Genomic DNA, 24306 nt, shown 5'->3' with positions numbered 1-24306 from the left:
ACAGAAGTGTGACTTTCTTAAAAAAACGATAGCTATAATCCATCTGCTCCATGTCAAAATAAGTCTAGAGAGATAGAGCTTATAGTAAGACAAGACTCTCAGGTGCTGCTGCTGCTGCGTTAACTCAGCTCCAGATAATGTTGCTGAGACTTCCTCTTATGAAAGTCAAGATAGGTCTGCCTGAATCGGCCACATGCATAGAACACAGAATAATAGAGTTGAGTTGGAAAGAACCTTGGAGGTCTTCCAGTCCAACCTGCTACTTGAGCAGGAGACCCTATACCTGTGGTGGCGAACCTGTGGCACGCAGAGCCCTTTCTGTGGGCGCCCCAGTCCTAGGCCTTCAGCTGGGTTTTATAAAACCTTTTTGCTTTAGACCTCCGCCGTCGTGTGCAAAAAAAAAATGTTCAATCAATCAATTTCAACTTCTCACGGGGAAAAAAAGATCTTGCAAAGTTGGAATTGATTGATTGAACTTTTTAGTCCCATCCAGTCTGCTGTTACCACAGCCATGCCCACCCAATGGGCCACGCCCACCCAATGGGCCATGCCCACCCAATGGGCCACGCCCACCTGGCATTACATAAGTGGGTTTTGGGTTGCAGTTTGGGCACTCGGGCCTCTAAAAGGTTCGCCATCACTGCATACTATTTCAGACAAATGGTTGTCCAGTTTCTCTTTGAAAGTCTCCAGGGACGGAGCATCCATTACCTCTGAAGGTAAGCTGTCCCATTGGTTGATTGCTTTAATCGTTAGGAAATTTCTCCTTAGTTCTAGGTTGCTTTATTTTATTTTAATTTTGGGATACTGATTTTGTGCCGCTTCATGATGCTGTCCATCGTGAAGCAACACAAAATCGGAATTTATTTATTTATTTTTGCTCTTATCTATTCAATATTCCACCAAATCTCTCGGTGTTTGGGTAAGCAAAGCAAATGACAGATGCTTTCAAACTTTGTACCCATCTGTGATTTTCAATGCGCAGATTTTTTTCTCCCACAAGGCTGGAATAACTGACGGCAACCAGGATGCAGTGAGCAGCCGGCTGGGTTGCTGTTTGGCATTCTTCAGCCTGAAAATTCACAGACGTCATTTCCTGACAGGGCACGTCATGCTACATATTGGAGATTATGATGAATTCTTTAAGGACTTGATCAAATGGTTTTCTCCTTTGGGCAATTCAAGCACAAGCCTTTGTTGAACTTACTCCCAATGTGTCTGCACTGAATTTTCAGGGATTGGAAAGCACTGTTGTCTTTGGATAATAATAATAATAATAATAATAATAATAATAATAATAATAATAATAATAATAATAATAATAATAATAATAATAATAATAATAATAATAATAATAATAATAATAATTTAATTTCTATACCGCCCTTCTCCTGAAGGACTCAGGGCGGTGTACAGGGCAATACAATAAAAAATACAATGTACAAAATTTAAGAAGGAATTAAATAGTGTAGCCCAAAATTACAATAAAAATTAATAAAATTAATATTAAAATACCCCACTCCCATCAGACCAGGCCGGCTTGTTCAAATAAGTAAGTTTTTAGGTCACGGCGGAAGGAGCGAAGGTCAGGAGCCATCCGGAGCTCAACCAGTAAACGGTTCCAGTGGTCTGGCGCGCCCACAGAGAACGCCCTCCCCCTGGGGGCTGCCAGTCGACACTCTTTGACCGACGGCACCCTGAGGAGGCCCTCTCTGTGGGAGCGCACTGGACGAAGGGAAGTTGATGCTGGCAGCAGGTGCTCCCGTAGGTAGTCCGGACCCATGCCATTTAGGGCTTTATAGGTCATTACCAGCACCTTGAATCTCACCCGGAGGGCAACCGGAAGCCAATGCAGCTCGCGGAGTAGAGGTGTTACATGGGAGTATCGGGAAGCCCCCACCACCACTCGCGCGGCCGCATTCTGCACCAGCTGAAGCCTCCGAGTAGTCCTCAAGGGCAGCCCCATGTAGAGAGCGTTGCAGTAGTCTAAACGAGAGGTCACGAGCGCATGAGTGACCGTACGCAAGGCATCCCGGTCCAGATAGGGCCGCAACTGGCACACCAGGCGAACCTGGGCGAAGGCCCCCCTAGTCACAGCTCCTATATGATCTTCCAAGGAGAGCTGTGAATCTAGGAGGACACCCGATCACTATCATGTGATTAATGAGAAGGGCGAAAAAAAGCATCATCCGTTAAAAGTGTCTCTTGAGAGGAGAAAAGGTGCAGGCAAGCCTGTTCTTTTGAAGACTAGCCTATCCTGCTTTTTCTAACAATGGACTTTGCAGCAGGTTCCCAAAAAAGCACTATTTTAGACAACCAATCACTTTGCATATGTCCCTAAACTTCTGCTGGAACCTCCCTTACCCATTTCACTCATAATTGGGTACAGAATCTATGACATCCTTTTTTCAGTGTATGATAATGACAAAGGAATTTCTCTCTATTTTTCTATTAGAAATTGTCCTAAGAAAGACAATGTTTATCAGGTTGCTGAAACCACAAATATTTCAAGATGGCACCTTCTTGGTACTCTGGACTACAGCTCATCATCTGGTTGGGCCGAAATTAAATGCAGTGCCTAAATTAAGGTACAATGTTGTGGAACACATTTTCAAAACAAGAGTAGGGAGGGAAAGGATGTGGGGATTATTTCTCATGTCCATCTCGTAAGTCCTTACTTTGTAGCAACCCCCATTTGGAATCAACCTTTAATCATTTCCTTATATACAACTAAATATTACTTATACCTGCAAAAACCATGATGAGTAAAAAGATTTAGCAGAGCTGCATAAGTTTTAAATTTCTTATTGAGCAAAGCAGCTTCCAAAAATTCATCCTTAAGAAAGGTAGTATTTAAGAGGCATGCTAGAAATTTGCATCTCTCAGTATGGCCACTTACAGTCTCTTTGTTTTAGAATTGTTTTTGAACTCTTTGTTCTAAAACTTGCACTGTGACTAACTTGCAACTTAAAACAATATTCTCATAAAATGACTGCTGAGGTACTTAACCAGAAAGATGAAATACAAACGTCATGAAGGTAGCTATCACACCCACTTATTGCACAATAAAAAGAAATCATAATCTTTTTTATTTCATAATTCCACATGATTTCTCACAGCCTAACTGAAGGATTTAAATCTTCCTGGATATTACTTTTCTCTGTAACTACTACAGAGAAAGTCCTCACATGGCATGGGTCCGGAATACCTCGGGGACCACCTGCTGCCGGCGTCAACTCCCCTCCGCCCTGTGCGTTCCCACAGAGAGGGCCTCCTCAGGGTGCCTCCGGTCAGAGAATGCCGGCTGGTGGCCCCCAGGGGGAGGGCCTTCTCTGTGGGCGCCCCGGCTCTGTGGAATCAACTGCCGGTTGAGCTCCGGATGGCACCAGATCTCTGCTCCTTCCGGCGCGGGTTAAAGACCCACTTATTCGAACAAGCTGGCCTGGCCTGATGGGGAGTCAACTTAGGGTTTTAATTATTTGTATATTCTTACTGTTTTATTTTGGGCATTAATTTAATTCTTTTTTAACTTTTGTACTTTTGTATTTTTATTATATGCCCTGTTCACCGCCCTGAGTCCTTCGGGAGAAGGGCGTTATAAAAATTTAATAAAACTTAAACTTAAACTTAATGTGCCTAATCTTCTTGGATTCCTCTGTTTAGCTGATGTTCGTGAAAATGTTTACTTCAGAACAGAGTATTGTCCTTCATGGCGAAACAAAGTTGATGGCCTTTCTGTCAGTTCATATGAAATGAACTAAAGGCTTCTATTTTTTGCTGCTCCAATGACAATACAGCCTCACAGATACTGAACATAACTCAGCAGCAGGGTCCTCCTCTACACATAGTTTATGTAAGGCAAACAAAGATACAAGTTGTGGAGTCCTATAGAGGCTTACTCAATAAACAAAAGCCAGGACAGGGCTCAACCTTGGGAACCTTGAGAAGTGTGTGGATTCTCACTTCAACACGCTGGCTGGGAGATCCTAGGAGATGAAGTCCAAACATCTAAAGTTCCCAAGGTTGAGAAACAAGTTGGTGGGATAAACAGAGGAGCAAAAATAAGTATGGCTGCTTGTTTTAATTTTTATTTGCCCAGATTCTTTTTTTTTGTTTCTTCCTTCTCTCCTTGTTTCCTACACAATAGCCTGTGGTGGTGGGGGACTACACTTGGCAAAGTTCAAAAACCACTCAAAAATATTCATGGGAAATTTGTAGTCTTGAAGACACAGATCACTCATCCTTATTTAAGGTATGAAGACAGATTCAGCAGATTTTACTTTAAATTCTTATTCAATCTGAGCGTGAAAAAGGGACAGGTCGTAGGATGAAATGTAATATAAAAGTAACCTAAAGGCTTGTTTCCATAGATTTAATATAGTTTTTATCAGAAACTGATTATGTACTACCTATATGACGATGTCATCTATATAGAACAGCTCCATTTAAAGCAGAAAATACGTTCAACAATGGTCGGCTAGTTAAAAATCTCTAGGAATGAAAGATACAATCTTCCTATGCAATTTGTTTTTCAGACACCGAATATGAAATCTCTTCTAGATTGTAAGGGCGACTCTGAAATATAATGTTTCCATATTTTATCTATATCTTAAATTTGTATTTTATTATTATTTTAACTTAAATTGTATTTTAATTCCATTTTAAATTGTAATTAAAATAAAATAAATAAATTTTATCAAATTCCATTTCGGATTGCTTTTATCTAGTTTTGGTGACGGTTTGTTGCTGGAACTTTGTACTTTGATATGGCCCAAGGGCTAATCAATAAAGTTGTTGTTGTTGTTCTATACATTTTACAAAATAAATAACCTTTGTTTTTTAGAGGAAGGCAGATAACTTGTCTGAAAACAGGGGCGCATGATCAACAGCTGAAATAGAATTCAATTAAATGTTTAACTTGCCATTTGGCCACATCCACTGTATTCTGGAGTCAAAATGGAAATAGTTTCCAAACTTTTCATTATCTTCAGAGAAATAAACTTGCTAAAGAAGACCTAGGTAAAGAAACAAATTTTGCTATGCCAGCCTCATTAGAATTATAATTTCATCAAGAAAACCTATAGAGAAAACTCCTGTTACTGGATTAACAGGAAGGAGCTGTATTTCTTAAATTCTCTGCACTTAGTATTCCTCCAAATGTACTATCAAAATCAAGCAGTGCATTATAAATATGGAACAAAGTTACAAATAAGATGCAAACACTAGCATCCTAATGTTTTCATTTAATTACCCTTGAAACGCATTCTATTTAATATTCATTACTCAAAAGCCAATTTAAAAGGGAAAGAGGTGATGGTACTTATTCAGAAAGACATGCTTTCATTCACAGCAATAGTTATCTAATATACGGAAGTTAATAAAGCAGATTAATCTACAAGTCCCTTTAAGCCATCACTGAGTTTAGAACAACTGCCTCTTTGACCTTTAACCCTCCTGCTGTGCACCAGTAGCAGGTGCCAGCTGCGCTAAAATGATGGCTGACGTGGTTGAACGCTAAGGTCTTTTCTTACTTTGCTTCGACCAGCAGTTGACCCTGTAGGAGCAATTATTTCATCTGCAGGCCTAAAGGGTACAAAAACCAGAAACTGATAAACAAAAAGCATATAGACACCAGCTGCCTAGCCTGAGGGTACACCTCGTCCCATTGACACCTCTAGTAACTCTCTCTCTTTTTTTTTGAAAGCCGAATTATACACTTTTTATTTCCATCCACACTGACTTTGCCACAGTTGTGAATGTCACTCCTGCTGCCCACAAAACTGTATTGTTAACTATTTAATATGCTTCATTTAGCCATTAATATTCCTACCAGAGTGATTTAACTCCCTGTATTAAGAGATGCAAATGATTTAAGTGGCTAGAAAAATCAACAAAAAGACTTTGGAATAAAGTGGCAGATTATTCTGTAAACTTTTGTGCTCACAATTTAGGTATGTTGTAATTTTACCCAGATTTTGCCTTATATCTGCTTCAAAACTTCTGGGACTATAGTTTTGCATATAGGGTTACTGTCAAGATGAGTAAGAAATGCAAATTGTTTTAAGCGCAAAAGCAGAGCAATCAATATGTAATGGTTTTACATGTATTGTTAAGGTTAGTTTCTCTAAAATTATTGATATTAAGCTATCAATCAATGCTGAAAAGCCCAAATTAATGTCAAACAATAAAATAAATGGCATTGGGATTGAATTTTAGTTCATTCAATATGGTGCTTTTTTTGGTTCTGTAATCACTTAAATCTCAGCTGATTTGGCTCACAGCTGTTATATTTTTGTTCTTCATTTTTCTTAAAAAAAAAATTTTAAAAAATAAATGTGATAAAATTGTAAACAGAGATACAATATCCTAAAACCTAAGGTGATACGACCTTAAACATGTTTATAACTTAAAACAAGTAAAAGCTGCCATCCAAAGATTATTAGGCATCCAAAGATGTGACTGTCTTTTTGGGTTTGAAGGCTTACAGTATCGTGTTGTTAGATTGTGTTTCGTTACTGTAATTTAATTATGTGAAAGTTTATCCACAGATTTCCCCCCCCCCATTATCTCAAGTATGAGAATCACATCTTTTTTTCTTAGTCCAGGGGACAACTTTCTGGGTTGAGCTGGGAATTCATGGTATAATTTTCTAACCTGACTCCAGCATACAGTAATATCGAAAAGCAGGGAGAACGCCCTCAATGTAGAAGAGAGACTGGACTGACATTACTCTCTTTTTTATGTAAGCTCATATTTCTGCTCAACCTAGGCTACTTATAAATACACAAATTTCAATCTGATTTGGTTTTTAAAGTCCAGCTTTCTTCAAAGTTGCATAATTGCTACACAGCAGTGCAGATGACCTATTGTGCACATATTAATTATCTATTATTACCACTTTGTCCCTTTCCCATTTCTGTCAAAAGCTAGTGGAGCTATCTTACTGAATGGCAGTCTAGTGCAGAAGCAACTGCAAATGTCAGCTGAAAAGATTTCACTGCTTGAAAAAAACAACAACCACTCTATCATGCTGGCATTCCCCCCCCCTCGAAGGGGGGGGAATAATAAAGAGAGCCACAAAAGATAAGGGACAGCAAGCATTTCTCTAAATCCAAACAGATGCTCAAAATTTTACTAATTTTGAAAAAGATCACATGGAATACTACGATCCCTATATTAGTGTTTTGCCTGGCCAAGCAGACTAATTTTTAATTGCTTGATAATCTATAAACCGTTTCTTGGTATGCTGCTACTTCTCTCAGTTTACTATCGCTGAGAACAGCCAGAACTTTAATTGCAAAGAACATACCATGAGGCCCATCCAAGTGTTAGAAACTGTAAGAAATAGGAACTACCATAAAGAGGGGCAGCTGAGTAAGACTGAACTAAACTAAGAGATGTATGACATGAAAATATGTATTTTCACTTTCACTAAATTGCACAGTAAAAATTAACAAGGTTTCTATTTACATTACAGCAACGTTTAAGAGTTACAGCTTATACAGGCTACTCAAATGTTAGTTAATTAAAATCCAAGGCTTTTTTTTTTTAAAAAAAGAACAGTTGGAAGCCACTGGCTTTTGTTTAATCTTTATAGAAGCCGAAGCATTTTTAAGAAAAGAACAAGCAAACTGCACTGCAAAATGCCGCTTGGGGGGGGCTGAAAGCCCTAATAAGCAGGCGTATACATAGAATGAAGGCTATTGCTAAGCACATTGATTGTGCTTAGATTGTAAGCCGCCCTGAGTCTTCGGAGAAGGGCGGGATATAAATGGAATTAAAAAAAAAAAGACAGCATTAACCCTTAAAAGTGAGACTGACAGGTACAAAAGACAACCATGTAACTAAGTTAGAAATTATGCAAATAGGGGTGTACGTTCCTTCATTTATTTACAGAGAATGTATAGTTTCATTTCTGCAAGTAACATGCTTTCTATTTAGATTTCATTTCATCGATAAGTAAAAACTGGCCGATTGAATCAGGTAAAATCTTAAAATGCATTTTCCAATCCTACTATGTGTTCCCTGCTTGAGTTGCTATTCTATGTTGAAATTGAACAAATTACTTTTGCACAAAATTCTTAATAACACTTTATGTTTTAAGTGCTTCTAAATATATGTACAATACTATTATTTCTAGACTCGAGATTGTGGCAGAGGATCAGATTTTTGGATAAACCAAGTGAGCCAAACCGTGATGCTTCTGAACATTCCTTTTTTTTTTTTTTTTGCTATGTGATCCTTTTAAGACACTGAATCTTCTCATCAATTATTTGCCAAGGTTGCTCATCTTTGGTGTTAGACATTTTTCCTAATCTACTTCTGAAATAACCTGGAGGCATACTTACTTCGGGGAGGGGGAGGACCCGGGGATGAAAATGGCAGACTGGGAAAATCATAGCTTCAAATTCACCCTCAGACTAGGAAGCTCACTAGGTGATTTTGAGCCAGGCCTACTCTCTTCTCAATCCAGCCTACTCATTATTGGCGGTGGGGAGGGGGGAAATGATGGAGGGAGAACTATGCACAGCATGCTGCCTTGAATGGTAGAAAGGAAATCTAACAAATAAATCAGTAAGAGGAGGTGGCAAGGACTAAGTGGAAACTGGTGGTGTGGCTAGGTGCAAAGTGGATCATGAAGCCACTAGTTTCCCCCAGGTGATATGTTTTTGTGGCTAGGCTTGCTACCCAAGGATGCTATACCTCTGAGTCACTGTGAAGTCACAAAGCGATATTCTATACCACTACCTATTGCCAACTTTCCTTTCCTCCTTTGATTTACCTTAACTTCTTATGGACAGAAATTAGCCATCAGTTAGCATGAGACTGTGGAGGAAGCTCATCAACATTTGTGTTGTCTCAAGTCTATTAGATCTTTTTCATCCTCATAAGAATAATGTTAATTGGTTGTTTAAATGGGCTGCCATGGATTTTCTGTTGCTGCAAAAGCTTAAGATAGACTTGTCTGTAACTTACCTTATACCACAACAATCTCTTTTAAAGAGCCAACTGTAACTCATTTCAAACTACACATAGCTGTTGATCTCATGCTACTCACACAACAATAATCCAGCAACCCAAAGGACAGCTAAACAGCAGTGCAAGACTATGCCGAGTTACTTGAAATGTCTTTTACGCCCTATAGTTTAAGAGTACTTTCCCCCTAGTCCCACCGAAATGCTACCCATATTTCTACGTTGTTATTAATCAATCAGGAACAGCTGGCTGAGGTACAGAGTACTGAAGGTAAAAAAAATGTCAGTAGAAAAGGTGGTGATATACTTGATGCAACAGTGAGTATTAAAAGAAGGGGCGGAGCTGTTTAATCCAAATGAACTGATTCTGACTCTACCTGAGCTACAATGATTTCCAACTTGAATTTTTTGCAATACTTTTAAACAGATAATCCAGCAATATTGTCATTTAGAAATGTATTAAAATGCATTTTCATATGCTTAATAACAGGTAGTCCTCGACTTACAAGAGTTCACTTAGTGACCTTTCAAAGTTACAATGGCACTGAAAAAAGTGACTTATGACCATTTTTCATACTTATGACTGTTGCAGCATTTCCATGATCACGTGACCTACATTCAGATGCTTGACAACTGACTCTCATTTATTATTTTATTATTATTATTATTAATTTAATTTGTATACCGCCCTTCTCCCGAAGGACTCAGGGCGGTGAACAGGGCAATACATAATAAAAACAAGATACAAAAATTAAAAGTTATTAAAAAATAATTAAACATTAATGCCTGTAATAAATTAATACAGATTAAAAATTAAGACCAATTTATAAAACCCAACCCCATCCCATCAGGCCAGGCCAGCTTGTTCAAAAAGGTGGGTTTTAAGATCGCGCCGGAAGGAGCGGAGATCAGGCGCCATCCGGATTAGTATTTCATTTATGACAATTGCAGTGTTCTATGGTCATATGATCACCTGTTGCAACCTTCTGAGAAGCAGAGTCAGTGAGGAAACTGTTACTAATTTAACAGCTGCAGTAGTTCAGTTAACAAATGGGGCAAGAAAAGTCGTAAAATGGGGCAAAACTCACTTAACAAATTTCTCACTTAGCAACATAAATTTTGGGCTCAATTGTGATCATAAGTTGAGGGCTACCTATATACTTTTACCCAGTGCTTTTTTGTAAAAAAAAAAAAAAAAGTGCCAGAACTCACACACGTCACACAACCCACCTTGCCTACCCTACAAGGTTCCATCCTAAAAAGGTGCCGGAACTCCGTTCTGAGTGTTCTATGAGAAAAAATACCCCCTGCTTTTCCCCAATTAGGTCAACACATAAGATGGGCAAATATTTAGGGATGCACCTTTTCCAGTTTTAAAAAGAGACGTGATGTAACAGTGTTTCCATCAAAGCAGACAAATTGGGAGAATATTTAGCTTCATTGCATCACTTTAAAGAACTGACAAGTCTCTTTAAGCTCACAGTACAATTAGTCATTAGGGCCTAGTTTTCTAGCACTGTTAAGCAATTTGTAATAACCCTTTTGTTTTAATAGGGTTAGGCATTACTTACAAGACACAGCTGTCTAGAAAACTGAAACCTCTCGTTGTGAAGCAACGGTCTTGTTCATTTGGCTCCATGATAGTCAAATCAGCTCTAAAGCTATGGTTTAATAGCCTGCCGATGAATAATCAATGGATCACTTTTCATCTGAGTGTGAAAATGAGAATAATCTAATTCACTGTCCCTTTGGTAAGATGCAAGGCCTAGGGTTCTATTTCTATTCAGGGGCTGATTTATAACCCAATGGAAATCTGATGTAAACATATAATCAATGAGTCCCATCATTGTTGATAACCACCCCCAACTGGCTCACTCCCTCATCTCAAAGAGCTATCCCTTTAGGCTATTAGCTTTATCTAGCTAAGTCTTTCTACTATTCCTGCCTGCTGCTCTTACCTTGCCCATTTGTTCAGACCAGCAGAGTCAGAAGTAATTTTATACGCAGCAGAGAGCGGGCAGAATTGATTTTTCACTCAGCACTCAGTTCCCATCTGAATAATTATCAATTTTACTGCCTCATAAAGGGAAGAGTCAAAATTTCAAATCAATTCAAAAGAGCTTCTGAGAGTAGAGAAACTGTACAGAAGGAGAAAGGTCAAAATTGGCAATGACCTCGGGAGATGATGTCAGGTATTAGTACACTGAATGGTTGACATCAGAAGCACTCAATGCAGTGTGACTTGTGCTAATGCAAATCATATTTATGCTGACTACTGGAGACTGGTCATAAATATTTAAAAAGAGTACCTGAAAGCCTACATTCAAACTAAATATAATGTATTCCACAGATTGCGAAGCTAATAAAGACATATCATAGCTTATTCATATGCTATAAATTTTAGGACTGCGAAGTATCATTGACACAAAATAGAACATTAAGGTCGTAAGAACAGCAAATGTAGGAAAATCTGGGTTTGAGGCCAATGTCCCTGATCTTCCTGATTACACAGCTGTACTTTAGAGCGAGACTATAATGCTCGGCAACAGGCAAATGTGAAATACATTTCTAGGCTCTCATCAACTTCTAGTTGAGTAGAGTGATTACTCCAGGAAGTTGCAATATAAAACAGCGATGGCAATGAATCACTGAGGATGGTAATAACAGTCCTATACATACTTAAATATTATGCTGTATTACTTCTCAATTTGGTTTTATTTGGAGGCAAAGATCACCCAAAGTAATCGCAGCAATAAATAAGAGGGATAAATCTTGTACACTTAAATGGCAACCACTGTTGCTGGTACCTCATAATCAGCACAATCTTCAGGTTACTGAAGTTCATGAGACCTTTACAACTAATGTTACTGTGATTTGATTGCATCCATATACTGTATTTAAGCAGTTATTTCAGTGAGATCCTTGTTAACAGGGATCTACTGAAAGTGCTTACCAGTCTGTTATTTGGAGGCACATTAAATCCTTTATCAAAGTACATTCTATCTCCAACTAGTATTCTCTAATACTAGTTGGAGATAGAATGTACACTGTTTCATTTTTCATGATATTTTCATTATTCAAGCAAAAACAATTCTGAAAACAAGCTGATATGAAAATACTTTACTGTCAGGGAGTCATTAAATTAAAAGCACCACTAGGCTACTCAGTCCAACCCCTGCTCAATGAAGAAATCTAAATTAAAGCATTTCCAACAAATTCAATCCAGTCTTTGTTGGAAGACATCTCGCAATGCCAATTTCTGTTGCTACAAGTTGACTTTTTAAAAAAACCTGACAACTATATGCCCAATAAGCTACGCAGTACTTCAGATCCAACTCCAAAATACTGCTACAGTGCCTGAAAGTGGAATAATAAAGCACTTGGCAACTCATTGAAGCAGCTGTAACTGTTTCCAGGGGGCGATTTTGCTTTACCCTCACAATCCTGGAAACAAAAAATATCTGCTTTAAAGAGTCACTGACAAGTACTTTATTCATGCACTGGTGTGCTCCAAAGCAGTTTTTCAAAATTGAATTCTAAGTAGTGCATGCCATAATGCCTAAACTTCTGCCCTTATAGGAAATATACCAAAAGCTTTTAAAAATCTATACAGTATTCGATATGCAGCTATGTACCCAATTAGAAAAGTCTCAATAATAGGCTTCTTTTAATGTTTTCAGGTCCTTACAATGCTTTTTTTCACCACTACAGTATTCACTGCTGACATTTTCACTGACTATTCTGTCAAAAGACAGTTATATTCCACGGTATGTAAATGATTCTAAAATCCTATAACCACATGAATTCATTGATGTACTCCTGGGTCATTGAACTGACACAACTGAGACGCTTTGAGGGTCAATGCAGAAGCTTGTGGAGATGATTGCAATGGCCACTGGTAACTGCAGTAGTAAAACTTCGAGAACTGCATTATTAAATGTTAAAAAAAAATCTTTTAAAAAGCAAGTTCAGTAAGACAAAGGCAAAATAGTGATTCTGAGTTTACCTGCTGCAGCACCTCAGAGTTTTGCTGCATGAAATGCAGTAATCTTTGCCCATCTTGGGAAACCTCCCTGGTTCTCAGGGGTTTCTTTCCTTCTTTTGTTATGTGCTTGAAGAGATAGGTAACAATGTAGTCCAAACTTGCACAACAGCTAGAGGAGACAATCGTATCTGAACATTAAAAAAAAAGAAAAAGAGAAATACAGTATTACAATTTTTGAAATAATTTCTCTAACCAACAACATACACTGAAATGGGATTACAGAACTATAACAAGGGTAGATGGGATTATTGCTCTTACTCTGTTGTTATAACATATTCCAAGTAGACAATCCCTTATCTTTCACTCTCCTGCAGCACAGAGAAAGCTTTTACACCCTACTGCCTGGTGTTCTGCCTGGTTTTACGCACTCCTGCTGGCTGTTACAAATTCAAGGAATCCAGCTGTTTCCTTATTGCTATGAAATTATGAATTCTGAAGAGTTTGTACTTGGGAGAATAAGAAAAAAAATGCACTGTTTTTGCAGTTTTAATCTGAAAAACCACTGACGTGGACAGAATAAAAATATATACATAGATTAAATACCTGTGGCATTCACAGATACTTTTCAGGACCAACACTGGAGAAGTGACCCAAATTTCTCTACCATCACAAATGTTAAAATAGCAACAGCACTTAGACTTAGATATCGCTTCACAGTGCTTTACAGCCCTCTCTACATAGTTTACAGAGTCAGCATATTTTCCTCATTTTACCGGCCTCGGAAGGATGGAAAGCTGAGTCAACCTTGAGCCGGTGAAACTCGAACTGCCAAACTGCTGGCAGCCAAGAGTCAGAAGAAGTAGCCTGCAATTCTGCAGTCTAACTACTGCGCCACCAAGGCAAAACTTTAATACAATCTGGAGAGAAATCACAATATAAATCTTCATTTATATGGGAAACTAAATATCCAGATGACATAAATATTGGGAAACAAATGGAGTAGCCAACCTTCCTTCTCCAAGAAATTAAAAGCGAAGGAAACAAAACCCAACTGTCCCGCATAAATGTGTAACTTGTATAGTTTATTTTTTATATTTGTATGTAATGAAAATACAAATAAAACGTGTTTTAAAAAAACTAGTGAGAAATAAAACAGAGCAAAGGACACCCTCTACTTGCTATATTTAAAGCAAAAGATTATAAATACCTGTTTTATAGTTTACTGTTTAAAAGATAACAGGCAGCTATTCTTTGCATGCAGCAAAATAATTGCGACTGTGTAATAGAGATCAATCTCAGAATCCATAATTACTCAGTATATTTGACAATTTTAAGGGAATATTATATTTATATTCATCTCATCTAGTAGTTTTGATACAATACATGTGTGAACCACAAACATGTTGTATCATGTTGTTTCAATATATGACATTGAAGCTGTGCGTGTTTCTTTTTACTTATTAGGAAGTCATTGGCTGCAACCAGTTTGCAATCATCTAGCTCAGGGGTGTCAAACTCAATTTCATTGAGGGCCGCATCAGCATTGCGGTTGCCCTCAGGGGGCCGGGTGGGTGTGGCCTGGGTGGGCGTGGCCTACTGGGTGGGTGTGGCTAGAGTGCATGTGGCCCACTGGGTGGGCATGGCCAGCTCTACATCGTTCGCATCAAGGGTGCCTATGGGGGCCTGGGCAGGAGTGGGACAGATCTGAGGGTCTCTGGCAGAAGGAGGGTCTCTGGGCCAGGGCCAAGGCAGTGGGGGCCGTTCCCTCACTGTTTCCAGGATGGCTTCGCGGGCCGCATAAAACCACTTTGCGGGCCGGATCTGGCCCCCGGGCCTTGTGTTTGACATGTCTGATCTAGCTATTCACTGCTTACAGATTCACCAATCTCACCCCATTTGTCATTCATGGAATATACAAACTTCTTTAAATACATCACAGATTTCTAATGTATTGTTTCTGTTATTAGTTTTAGGAGCAGTCATTCTTTTATACTAATGGGTATAGTTTATGTGCCTATTTGTGACAAGAAAAAAATGATTGTGCCAAAAAATACTGATTGTGTAACTATTAATATTTAGGGGTTTATTCAGCTTCCAAAGGAGGGCAAAACCACAGCCACCATTAATGCAAATATAGATTATTTTCTGATAGTATATTACTGATTTTGGATTCTTTATTTTTTGAATGATATATACATGTGCACAAGCATTACTGTTAAAACACTGCTTATTTGAAGGAGAATTGTAAGGTATATGATAGACTCAATTAAGTGTATCCCCCTAAACTGCAATAAGTGGAAGCTTGCCAATATTGCAGCAAGTATTTGAAAACTTCCCTCTAGGCACAGAATGTTGATCTGTGCCAGTTCTGGTTTCTAAATGTTGTTTTGAACTTTACTTCTCTTTCAACATCACTGCAATATTTTTTTTCCTAAGCTAAGTTCTCCTGGGAAGTTAAGAAAGATTTTGCAGACAATTTAACCACAATTAGTCTCAAGACTCTCTTCATTTTACCACGTATGAAACATTCCTCTGAATTTCTGACAATCCCCATTTCCACTGGAAGCAAATATTTGTTTCTGGTTTCTTCATCTGTAAAATACATCCACTCCAATCATTTTCAAAATAACCCACAACATGTCTTTTCTACACCGTGCTGCTTGGAATGACATATGTGATTATCTAATTCAATTATTGCACAAAACTAATAAGGACCAATTCATAACATTTGTCTTTCTTAATATTTAGATGGATTTGGCTATGTTTTTAAATGTAGAAATACCAGCCTCAATTCAGAATATTGCAAAAATCAAAATGTAAAATAATGCTTAACATCTGGTTTCAAAAAGTTGCATATTAATTCTATGCTTGTTGTGGGAATCAAGGCACTAGGCCTTGGAATATTTGTTGCATAGCAGATCAAAAAGATAAGGTAATGTATTAGAAAAATGTGAGAAAAAGAATTCATGGTTGGTCTCAGTAATTGCTTGTGACCCTATCTACAATATATGTATTGCTTTTGTGAGGAAATACTGAGGTGATAGTTACTCTGGATGTTTAAAGAAAGGAAGTCCAAGTAAAGATTTCCTACAGCAATTCTCTCTCTAAAGAGCATGATTTAATATTTATAAATGCTCAATTGTGTATTTTGCCCAAGAGTTAAATGTTTTAAGTATTCAATAATGTGATCAATTGTAATTGTCCACTTCTTTATTTATTAGAATTCATTTACATAGAAGAGCTTGACTTTGCTTTGCACTAAAGTCGAATCATTATTCAAACAGGTAGGGGGAGGAGACGGGACAATATCAAATAGCCCTATCTAATTTAATCTGAGTCCAAAAAGGGGATGGTGGTTGTCATACAGTAGTTGTTCAAGATTAACTATATTTAATAGGGATATCACTGATTCTTTTCCAACATATTTCACAAATATATTGCAGTACATACTGTATTTAAAGGTATTCTACTGAAACTTTCACACAAAAGAATTATTTATCTAAGAAAACGTATACGACCACCCACTCACTCTCAGTGGTGAGTGCATATTAAAAAGCATCTGATCCATTATGTTTTCCTTACAAGTTTTTTCCCCTTTGGTCACATAGGAAAGCAATGGACACTTTGAAAGGTATCTAGAAATGCATATTTCATAAGTATGTTTTGCAGCACTTTGACTATTTGTTTGAAAATTGAATAACACAAAGTAAATCACTAACGTCCATTTAAAAACTCTCTAAACATGCTGATAGCAGACAAGCTGGTATTTATTTTCTTCTTTAAGAAGAAGGTTTATCTGTTTATCTGTTCAAGAGGATGCAATTTAAGTATTAAAAGCTACTTATTCTTTCCCATAACTTTATATCAAAGATGCTTGTGACGTTCATTTTTTCTCTCTCACTGTATGAGTGTAACAGGAAGATGTTACGCAAGACCCCTATTCTGATTTTAATGGACACAGAGTCATTTGCTGTAGCTGAACAGAATCCTTAATGCATTTCACTCACGTTAGGTAAACAAGCAGATTAAAAGGGAGGAAAACACAGAAGAAGGGGAAGAATGACGATTGTTGCTGTTGGAGAAACAAGGAAGGAAGAGGGGAATAATGCCTAATATCAACCTGGAATTTATATTTCAACAAATTTCTCTTTACATGAGAACCAAGGTGTTGCTACCTAAAAAATTTACTTGGGCATTTTATGAATGTATATAGCTGGAAGAGTTATTTGGCAAGTGGCAATAACTATTATGCATGACACAATTTAAGAGCTTTGTTTTGTTTAGGATGAAGGGAAATGATTTAAGTGAAATGATCTCTTGCCAGTTTCCTTTTACAAAAACAAGGCAGTTGTTAAGTAAGTTTTGCCCCATTTTATGATCCTTTTTGGTCACCTTTTGTTGAGCAAATCACGGCAGTTGTTAAGTAAATCATGTGGTGTTAAATGAATCTGATTTCCCTCACTGACTTTGCATATCCACCACCCAGAGTCTCTACATTAGATAGAAGTCTATAGAAATGTGATAAAGCAATCGATCCATCAATGCATTCATTGTCCAGAACTATGATGGCCATGATATTGCCATTCACAATTTCTTTCAAAAAAAGTTTTAAGATGTAGGTTTTCATATCTTTTTTCCCCTACTGTTTAATTCATGTTGCTGTATTCTTTGTCAAACATTTCAGTGATTCAAGGGGATAGAACAATACCAGAGAAATTACTTTAAAAAATGACAGATTATCTTCATCTCTTCTTTTTAAATAAACTTAGGATGTCTGTTTCTTACATTAGCATTTTAACATTTGCACATCCACAAGGCCATTATGAATTAAATACTCATAAAGTATTAGCTATTTGTGTACTTCAATTACTTTGTCTCGAGGTTTTAAAAATAGTACTTACAGGTTTGTTAATTTAAGAAAAGGTTTCCTCACATACCTTTCTTCCAAATATGCAATAGCATAGTAATAGGAACTGTTATTTTATGTTTACATAAAATATGGACCTGTTTTATAGAGAATTGCAATTGGATCAGAAAGCCCATAATTCAATCACGGCTCACCTATTAATTTAATGGAGAATCTGAAACTGCTATTTTGTGGATTTTGTGTGTGTGTGTGTGTCTGTGCCTGTGTGTTTATGCGTATGCATGTATGTGTGCATGCATGCATATCAACCTCCATATCTATATATAAAATGTATATTGGTTTTCTTTGATCAGTTCTGAGAATAATATAGGCTTTTTAAAGATACTTTTTTGCTTAAAGATTTTAATCTATTATGAGCGGATTATTTTAGTTCAAGGCTTATAGCAACCGGTTTTCACATTAAAAAAATACTGATATCTTTAGTCCATAATTTCACTGAAAACTTGAGTAAACTGATTAGGGATAGTTCTACATTCACATTACTGTCAATCATATGATCCATTTTCCTCAGTAATAATAGGAACAAAGCATTTTAGTCCATACTTTATTATTGGTGTTCTGGAGTAGGTGGCAATGACTGCAGAATGTTGTGTAGTTCTTGTATTAAGGCTTATGGATCATTATGATGTAAGTAATTGGAATGTAAAAATGTTTTATGATTTATGTTGTGGTTTACATTTTTCAAATGTTTGGAAATACATTAGGAAAGTAAAATTCTACATGAATCATAAAACAAATTTTTAACAAGTAAGTTTTCAAAGTAATATCCCCTTTGTTTAGCTTCCATCAAAAAGAGAGTGCTTTCATTTCAATACCTTGGAAAAAATAAAGAATATTATTGGACAATAAATTTTTAGATTCTTTTCTTTGGCTGAAGATCATGCCCATGTCTACTCTATTAGTCTGTAAATATAGCCTTCTGAACACAGGACTATTTAGTCTTAAAAGTCTCATGAATAAACAATTATATGTTGCATTGTTATAGTAATTAAATCAAACACCTAATGATTTGTGGCCACATTACTTTTGTCTGCTTTGGAATCATTTTATATTCTTCCTTAGTTTACGGTATTTCTTTTTGTGTACTTACCAAGTGCAGTTAGTCCTTCAGATATCGATGTAAATATATACATTAGTACATGTGGCTCTAAGCTGGTGACGAAACTCATATGATCCTGAGCTAGACACTCCAAAAGTGGGTAGTAAGATTGACTCAATTTTCTGTATTGCTTGGGATAGAAGAGAAATTACACGGTTTAGTAAAAAAAAATACTGCAATGAAACAGTTTTACAATATTCAACATCATCTACTGTATTTTAATAATAATAATAATAATAACAATAACAATAATAATATAATATAATAACAACAACAACAATTGTAATGATGATGATGTTGGAAAGGACCTTGGAGGTCATCTAGTCCAACCCCCTGCTCAGGCAAGAAACCCTATACCATTTCAGACAAATGGCTGTCCAGTCTCTTCTTAAAAGGAATTAAAAGAAATATATTATATTCTAGGCAGAACAGACCAAACAGAATCCTGACACTATTCAGCCATTTTTTCCTGTGAGCTACATGGTGTATACCCATGGACCTCTGCAGGTGCATTATTGTATGAAAAAGAAAGGAAAACCATGCAGGGTTTCTAAATTGGAATTTAAGAGGGGAAAGAAAGATGTTCCCTTTACTGTACCAACCTAGTGAATCTGTAACTGTGCCTGGTGTAAGTAACAGTTAAGAGTTCTCTTTGCTACTGAGACCTTTGCGCATCACTATGTCCATTCCAGATGTTCTTTTTAGCAACTCTCTGAACATTTTATCTTAAAATTTACAAGTTGATGCAAATAATTTTGAAATTTTTAACTATGCAAATCAGCTTACATTCTGTAAGAACGTGCATATTTTTGGATGCTACTAAAAATGTACTAAAAATGTACAATACCCAACTGTCTATTCAGATCTGCACTGTCTTCACTTGTAAAATAAAAAAAAACTTCCTATATTTAAATTTTTGATTAGTAATAAAATCCAAGACAAACTAAACTTAATAAAAAATTTTGCTTTCTAATTCTGAAAATATTACTTCAGCTTAAGAGATATAAAAACTGATCAGGTCAAATATTTTGCAATAATTGAACTGGAGCCCTCAACATTATGAAAAATGGAAATTAAATTAATATTGAATAAAAATTTCACAGCTTAAAGATTTTGTTTAATGAAATTCAGACTGGAGGTGCAGTTCCTCCATCATGGAGGACAGCTTTTGTATCATTGATTCCAAAGGAGGATCAAGACCTTACTCAACCTAAAAATTATAGACCTATATCGCTTTTGAATACAGATTATAAGATTTTTGCTAAAGTATTGGCTAATAGATAAATGCAAGTTTTGAAACAAATGATTCATAGTGATCAATTGGGATTTATATCTGGGAGGTATATGAAATATAATGTAAGACAAATTGTAAACTTGCTTGAATATTTGGACAAGAACAACCAAGTCTCCGCAGCATTGATATTTTTGGATGCAGAGAAACCTTTGACCAATTGAATTGGCAATTTTTATTGAGAGTTGTTGAGGAGATGAATTTTGGAGAAGGTTTTTTACATACTATTAAAGCTATGTATCAACAACAAACTGCACAAATTACAGTTAATGGGGGGCTAACAGAGACCTTTAAAATTGAAAAAGGTATAAGACATTATTGTTTGTTTTAACATTAGAGATTTTATTAATTAAAATTCGAGAGTCCTCTATGATAAAGGGAATTAAAATAAAACAGAATGATTATAGATTGAGAGCTTTTGCTGATGACTTGGTTGTGACAGTATCTCAACCGTTACAGTCGGTTATAGATTTGATGGAAATTATAACTCAGTATGGTAAGGTTTCTGGGTTCAAGGTGAATAGTAATAAGACTAAGATATTATCTAAGAATTTATCTATGAGTGAAAGGGATATGTTATCTAAATTAACAGGTTTTGAAATAGTGAAAAAGGTTAAATATTTAGGAGTATATATTGCAGCTTCAAATGTAAAATTGTATAAGAATAATTATGAAACACTATGGTTGAAGGTACAAAGGGACTTAAATAATTGGAAAAAATTACAATTATCCTTATTGGGAAGAATTGCAGTTGTTAAAATGAATGTTCTGCCAAAGTTTCTCTTTTTGTTTCAAATGATACCTATATTGAAAAAGGATGCCAACCTTGATCAATGGCAGAAGGGTATTAATAAATTTATTTGGGCGGGGAAAAAACCAAGAGTTAAATTTAAGATTTTACAAGATGCTAGGGAAAGAGGGGGACTTAAGGTGCCGAATTTGAAATTGTATTATGATGCGGTTGCCTTGACGTGGGTTAGTGATTGGCTTAATTTAACTAATAAGAGAATACTTCATCTTGAGGGTTGGGATTTGGTATATGGATGGCATGCATATTTGCTTTACGATAAGAAGGTGGACAGGGCTTTTAAATCCCATGTTCTTAGAAGTGCTTTATTGCGTGTCTGGAAAAAGTATTATTATAAGTTAAATTATAAAATACCGATTTGGGGAATTCCTGAACACGCGATAGAGGGCGTATCTATGGGAGTGAGTTTGGATATGGTTTCTTATAAGGAATTACTTAGATTGGAAGGGAATGATTGGCAACTTAAATCATTAGATGAGTTAAGACAAGAAAACATAAGTCACTCTTGGTTTCAATATACCCAACTGAAAGCTAGGTGGAAGTTAGATCAAAAGGTTGGCATCACAATTATAGATCAAAATTTAGTAAAACAAATTAGAGACTTAAATTGTGCACATATAAAGAGGATATATAATGCTTTAATTGAATTGGATTTGGAAACGGAATTATTTAAAGATTGTATGATAAAGTGGGCACAAAATATTCAGGAACCAATTTCGTTGGACACTTGGGAGATAATTTGGGTCAGAAATGTTAAATTTACTCAGGCTCAAAACTTAAGAGAAAATTTTTACAAAATGTTTTATAGATGGCATCTGGATCTCAAGAAGTTGTCCAACATGTATCCTAACTTACAGTCTAAATGTTGGAGATGTGGTAGTTTAGAAGCCACCTATTTTCATATGTGGTGGACTTGTAGAAATATAAAAGCTTTCTGGATTAAAATTTGGTGGAACATTCAAAAGATTTTTAAGAGAAAGATAAAGTTTTCTCCGCAATTGGTTTTATTGGGTATTGTTGTAGATTGTGATGTTAAAGAAACCAATTTGATATTGAATATGATAACAGCAGCACGGTTACTGGTGGGACAATATTGGAAGAAGGATAGTTTGCCTACTATAGAAGAATGGGTGCTTAAAGTTTTGAATCTTGCAGAAATGTCTAAGATTCCTGCTTACTTGAAAGATCATTCACAGGAAAGATATATTTCAGTTTGGAGGAGATGGATAGATTATATTCAGAATAAATATGGGACTAAAAAGTTCCATTTAGCTTATGAGTAGATTTTAGAGGGATATTGTTATTGATTGTTGGTACTTTGTATGTATTTATGTTAAAGGGGAGTTAAAGCACATTATGAATTTGGTTAATTGTATATTATGTATAATTTTTATTTAGAATATGATTATTATAGCTATAATCCTTTATTTAGCTCTGGGGGGGAAGTGGGCGGATTTGGGGTGGGGGGGATTTGGGGATATATTGTAAAATCTTGTTTTTGTAAAACTCTTTAATAAAAAAAATTCACAGCTGCTTACTAAAGCTTATCTGTTTGTACTGTGCTGTAACAACACCCTTTTCTTCTGATTGCATTTCCCATTTCTCATGTTTGTATATCTCCTTTAATAATATTGTCATTATTTCTCATCTGTTTGGGAACTGCTTTTGGGACATACAATCACATAAACATGGCATTCAATGCTGCTTTAGTGTTTACCTTGGGAAACCTTGATGCAAAGAAATGATTACTAATGTAATCCATATTACTTACACACACACACACACACACACACACACACACACAGAAAATCTGTTAAATAATTAAAAATTATGATTTTTAAAAAGTAATTTATAATTTAATTTTTGTAAAATTTTGCTTGAGTAAAGTAGAGAAAATTGCAAAAACCAAGGTAATTCCTTTTAGACTAGGTGAAAATCAGTGCTATACAAGATGTACAGCTTATTTGACCCAGTGGTAAGGTTTCGGTCTTAAGAGTTTCCCCTCATTTGTCAGGTACTAGTTTGTAAGACTGTCATTTTCATTAAAATCAATCCATGGGAATTAATGTCAGAGGAATACTGATTGACAACATATCAGCAAGTTTAACTGACAATGTCAAAAACAATCATATTCCAGTTTGTGAATTATTATCCACTTAGTAGATGATCTGTGATTATCTTGATGACATATTATAAATATTTTAAAGTAAATATTCCTAACTAGTTAATGAAACTACACATAATATTGCATGTGCAAGAACTACTAATGCATGCATGCAGTTGAAACAAGAATAAACTGCACTTAAGTTGTTCTAGATTCCACTCTATCTTCATTTTAAGCCTGTGGTAGTAATACATAATTTGCATAAAGACTCCCAGGATGAATAATTTTCTTACTAGCAAGTCACAGTGGGATACTGAAAGCAGCATTTTGACAAAGGCCTGAAGTACATTGTCAAAGTGGTTGTCCCCATACAACTTGAAGACTCCAAAGCTGACATAATTTCCACATAAGGCAGATTTGAGTGCAGAGTAACAGATGGAAATACCCTTGAGTTTCAATGGATAAATCTGATCCTTTGACAAAGTCCCAAGAGATAGGATCTGATTACCTGTTTGCAAGAAGGAAAAACAAAGAGAAACTGACATAAGTAACTGGAAAACCTGGAATCTGCGTTACTTAGTACTTTCATTTAACTGTTACTTTTTATTATTACTGGAATATTTCTTCTAGACGATTATCAATGGAGAGGTCATGTGATCTGCCTTACATCTAGGGCAAATTAAGGGCTGATTTTATTCTGCGGGTTGGACCATTTGATATTCTCTTGCTATTAAATAGTTGTCGCTGATTTGTATAAGTAAAAGAAGAGACTTATTTTTTGGGGGGGAAACACAAAGCTTTTTATTAGTAAAAATGCAAATGCCAAATTTAAACAGTATTTTAAGAATGAAAAAATAAACTCTCCTTCCTCTTAAGGCCAAATCTAGACTTGGCTAAATAGGAACTGGAAAAGTCTCCTACCGGAAATCAAAGGGAGATTGCGTTGCCTATTGGTTTATATATATCTGTAGCCTATTTCTTTACTTACCAATAGAACATCTGAAGGAGAATATTATTATCCAAACATCACTAATCCATCTATGTAGAGATCTGACTTGTTTATTCTGTAAATGTTAAGTCTGTCAATCCTTACATTGGTCCTTTTGGCAATATAATG

At 36.2% G+C, this 24306-nt stretch overlaps 1 protein-coding gene across 1 annotated transcript in view; it reads right to left on the bottom strand.

Annotated features, from left to right (window-relative positions):
* The window catches only part of RANBP17 (RAN binding protein 17), a gene marked incomplete at its 5' end in the record, with an annotated part of 211841 nt that overhangs the window by 18634 nt on the left and 168901 nt on the right, over positions 1–24306 (bottom strand). Inside the window, 3 exon segments of the mRNA XM_083349823.1 lie at positions 12982–13148; positions 18978–19116; positions 23483–23697. Coding sequence (XP_083205949.1) covers positions 12982–13148; positions 18978–19116; positions 23483–23697 — 521 coding nt within the window.

Source organism: Vipera ursinii (assembly GCF_947247035.1).
Source record: "Vipera ursinii genome assembly, chromosome: 1".
Taxonomy (NCBI): Eukaryota; Metazoa; Chordata; class Lepidosauria; order Squamata; family Viperidae; genus Vipera; species Vipera ursinii.
The sequence above is the reverse complement of the archived record's forward strand: the minus strand, read 5'-3'. Positions and strand labels throughout refer to the sequence as shown.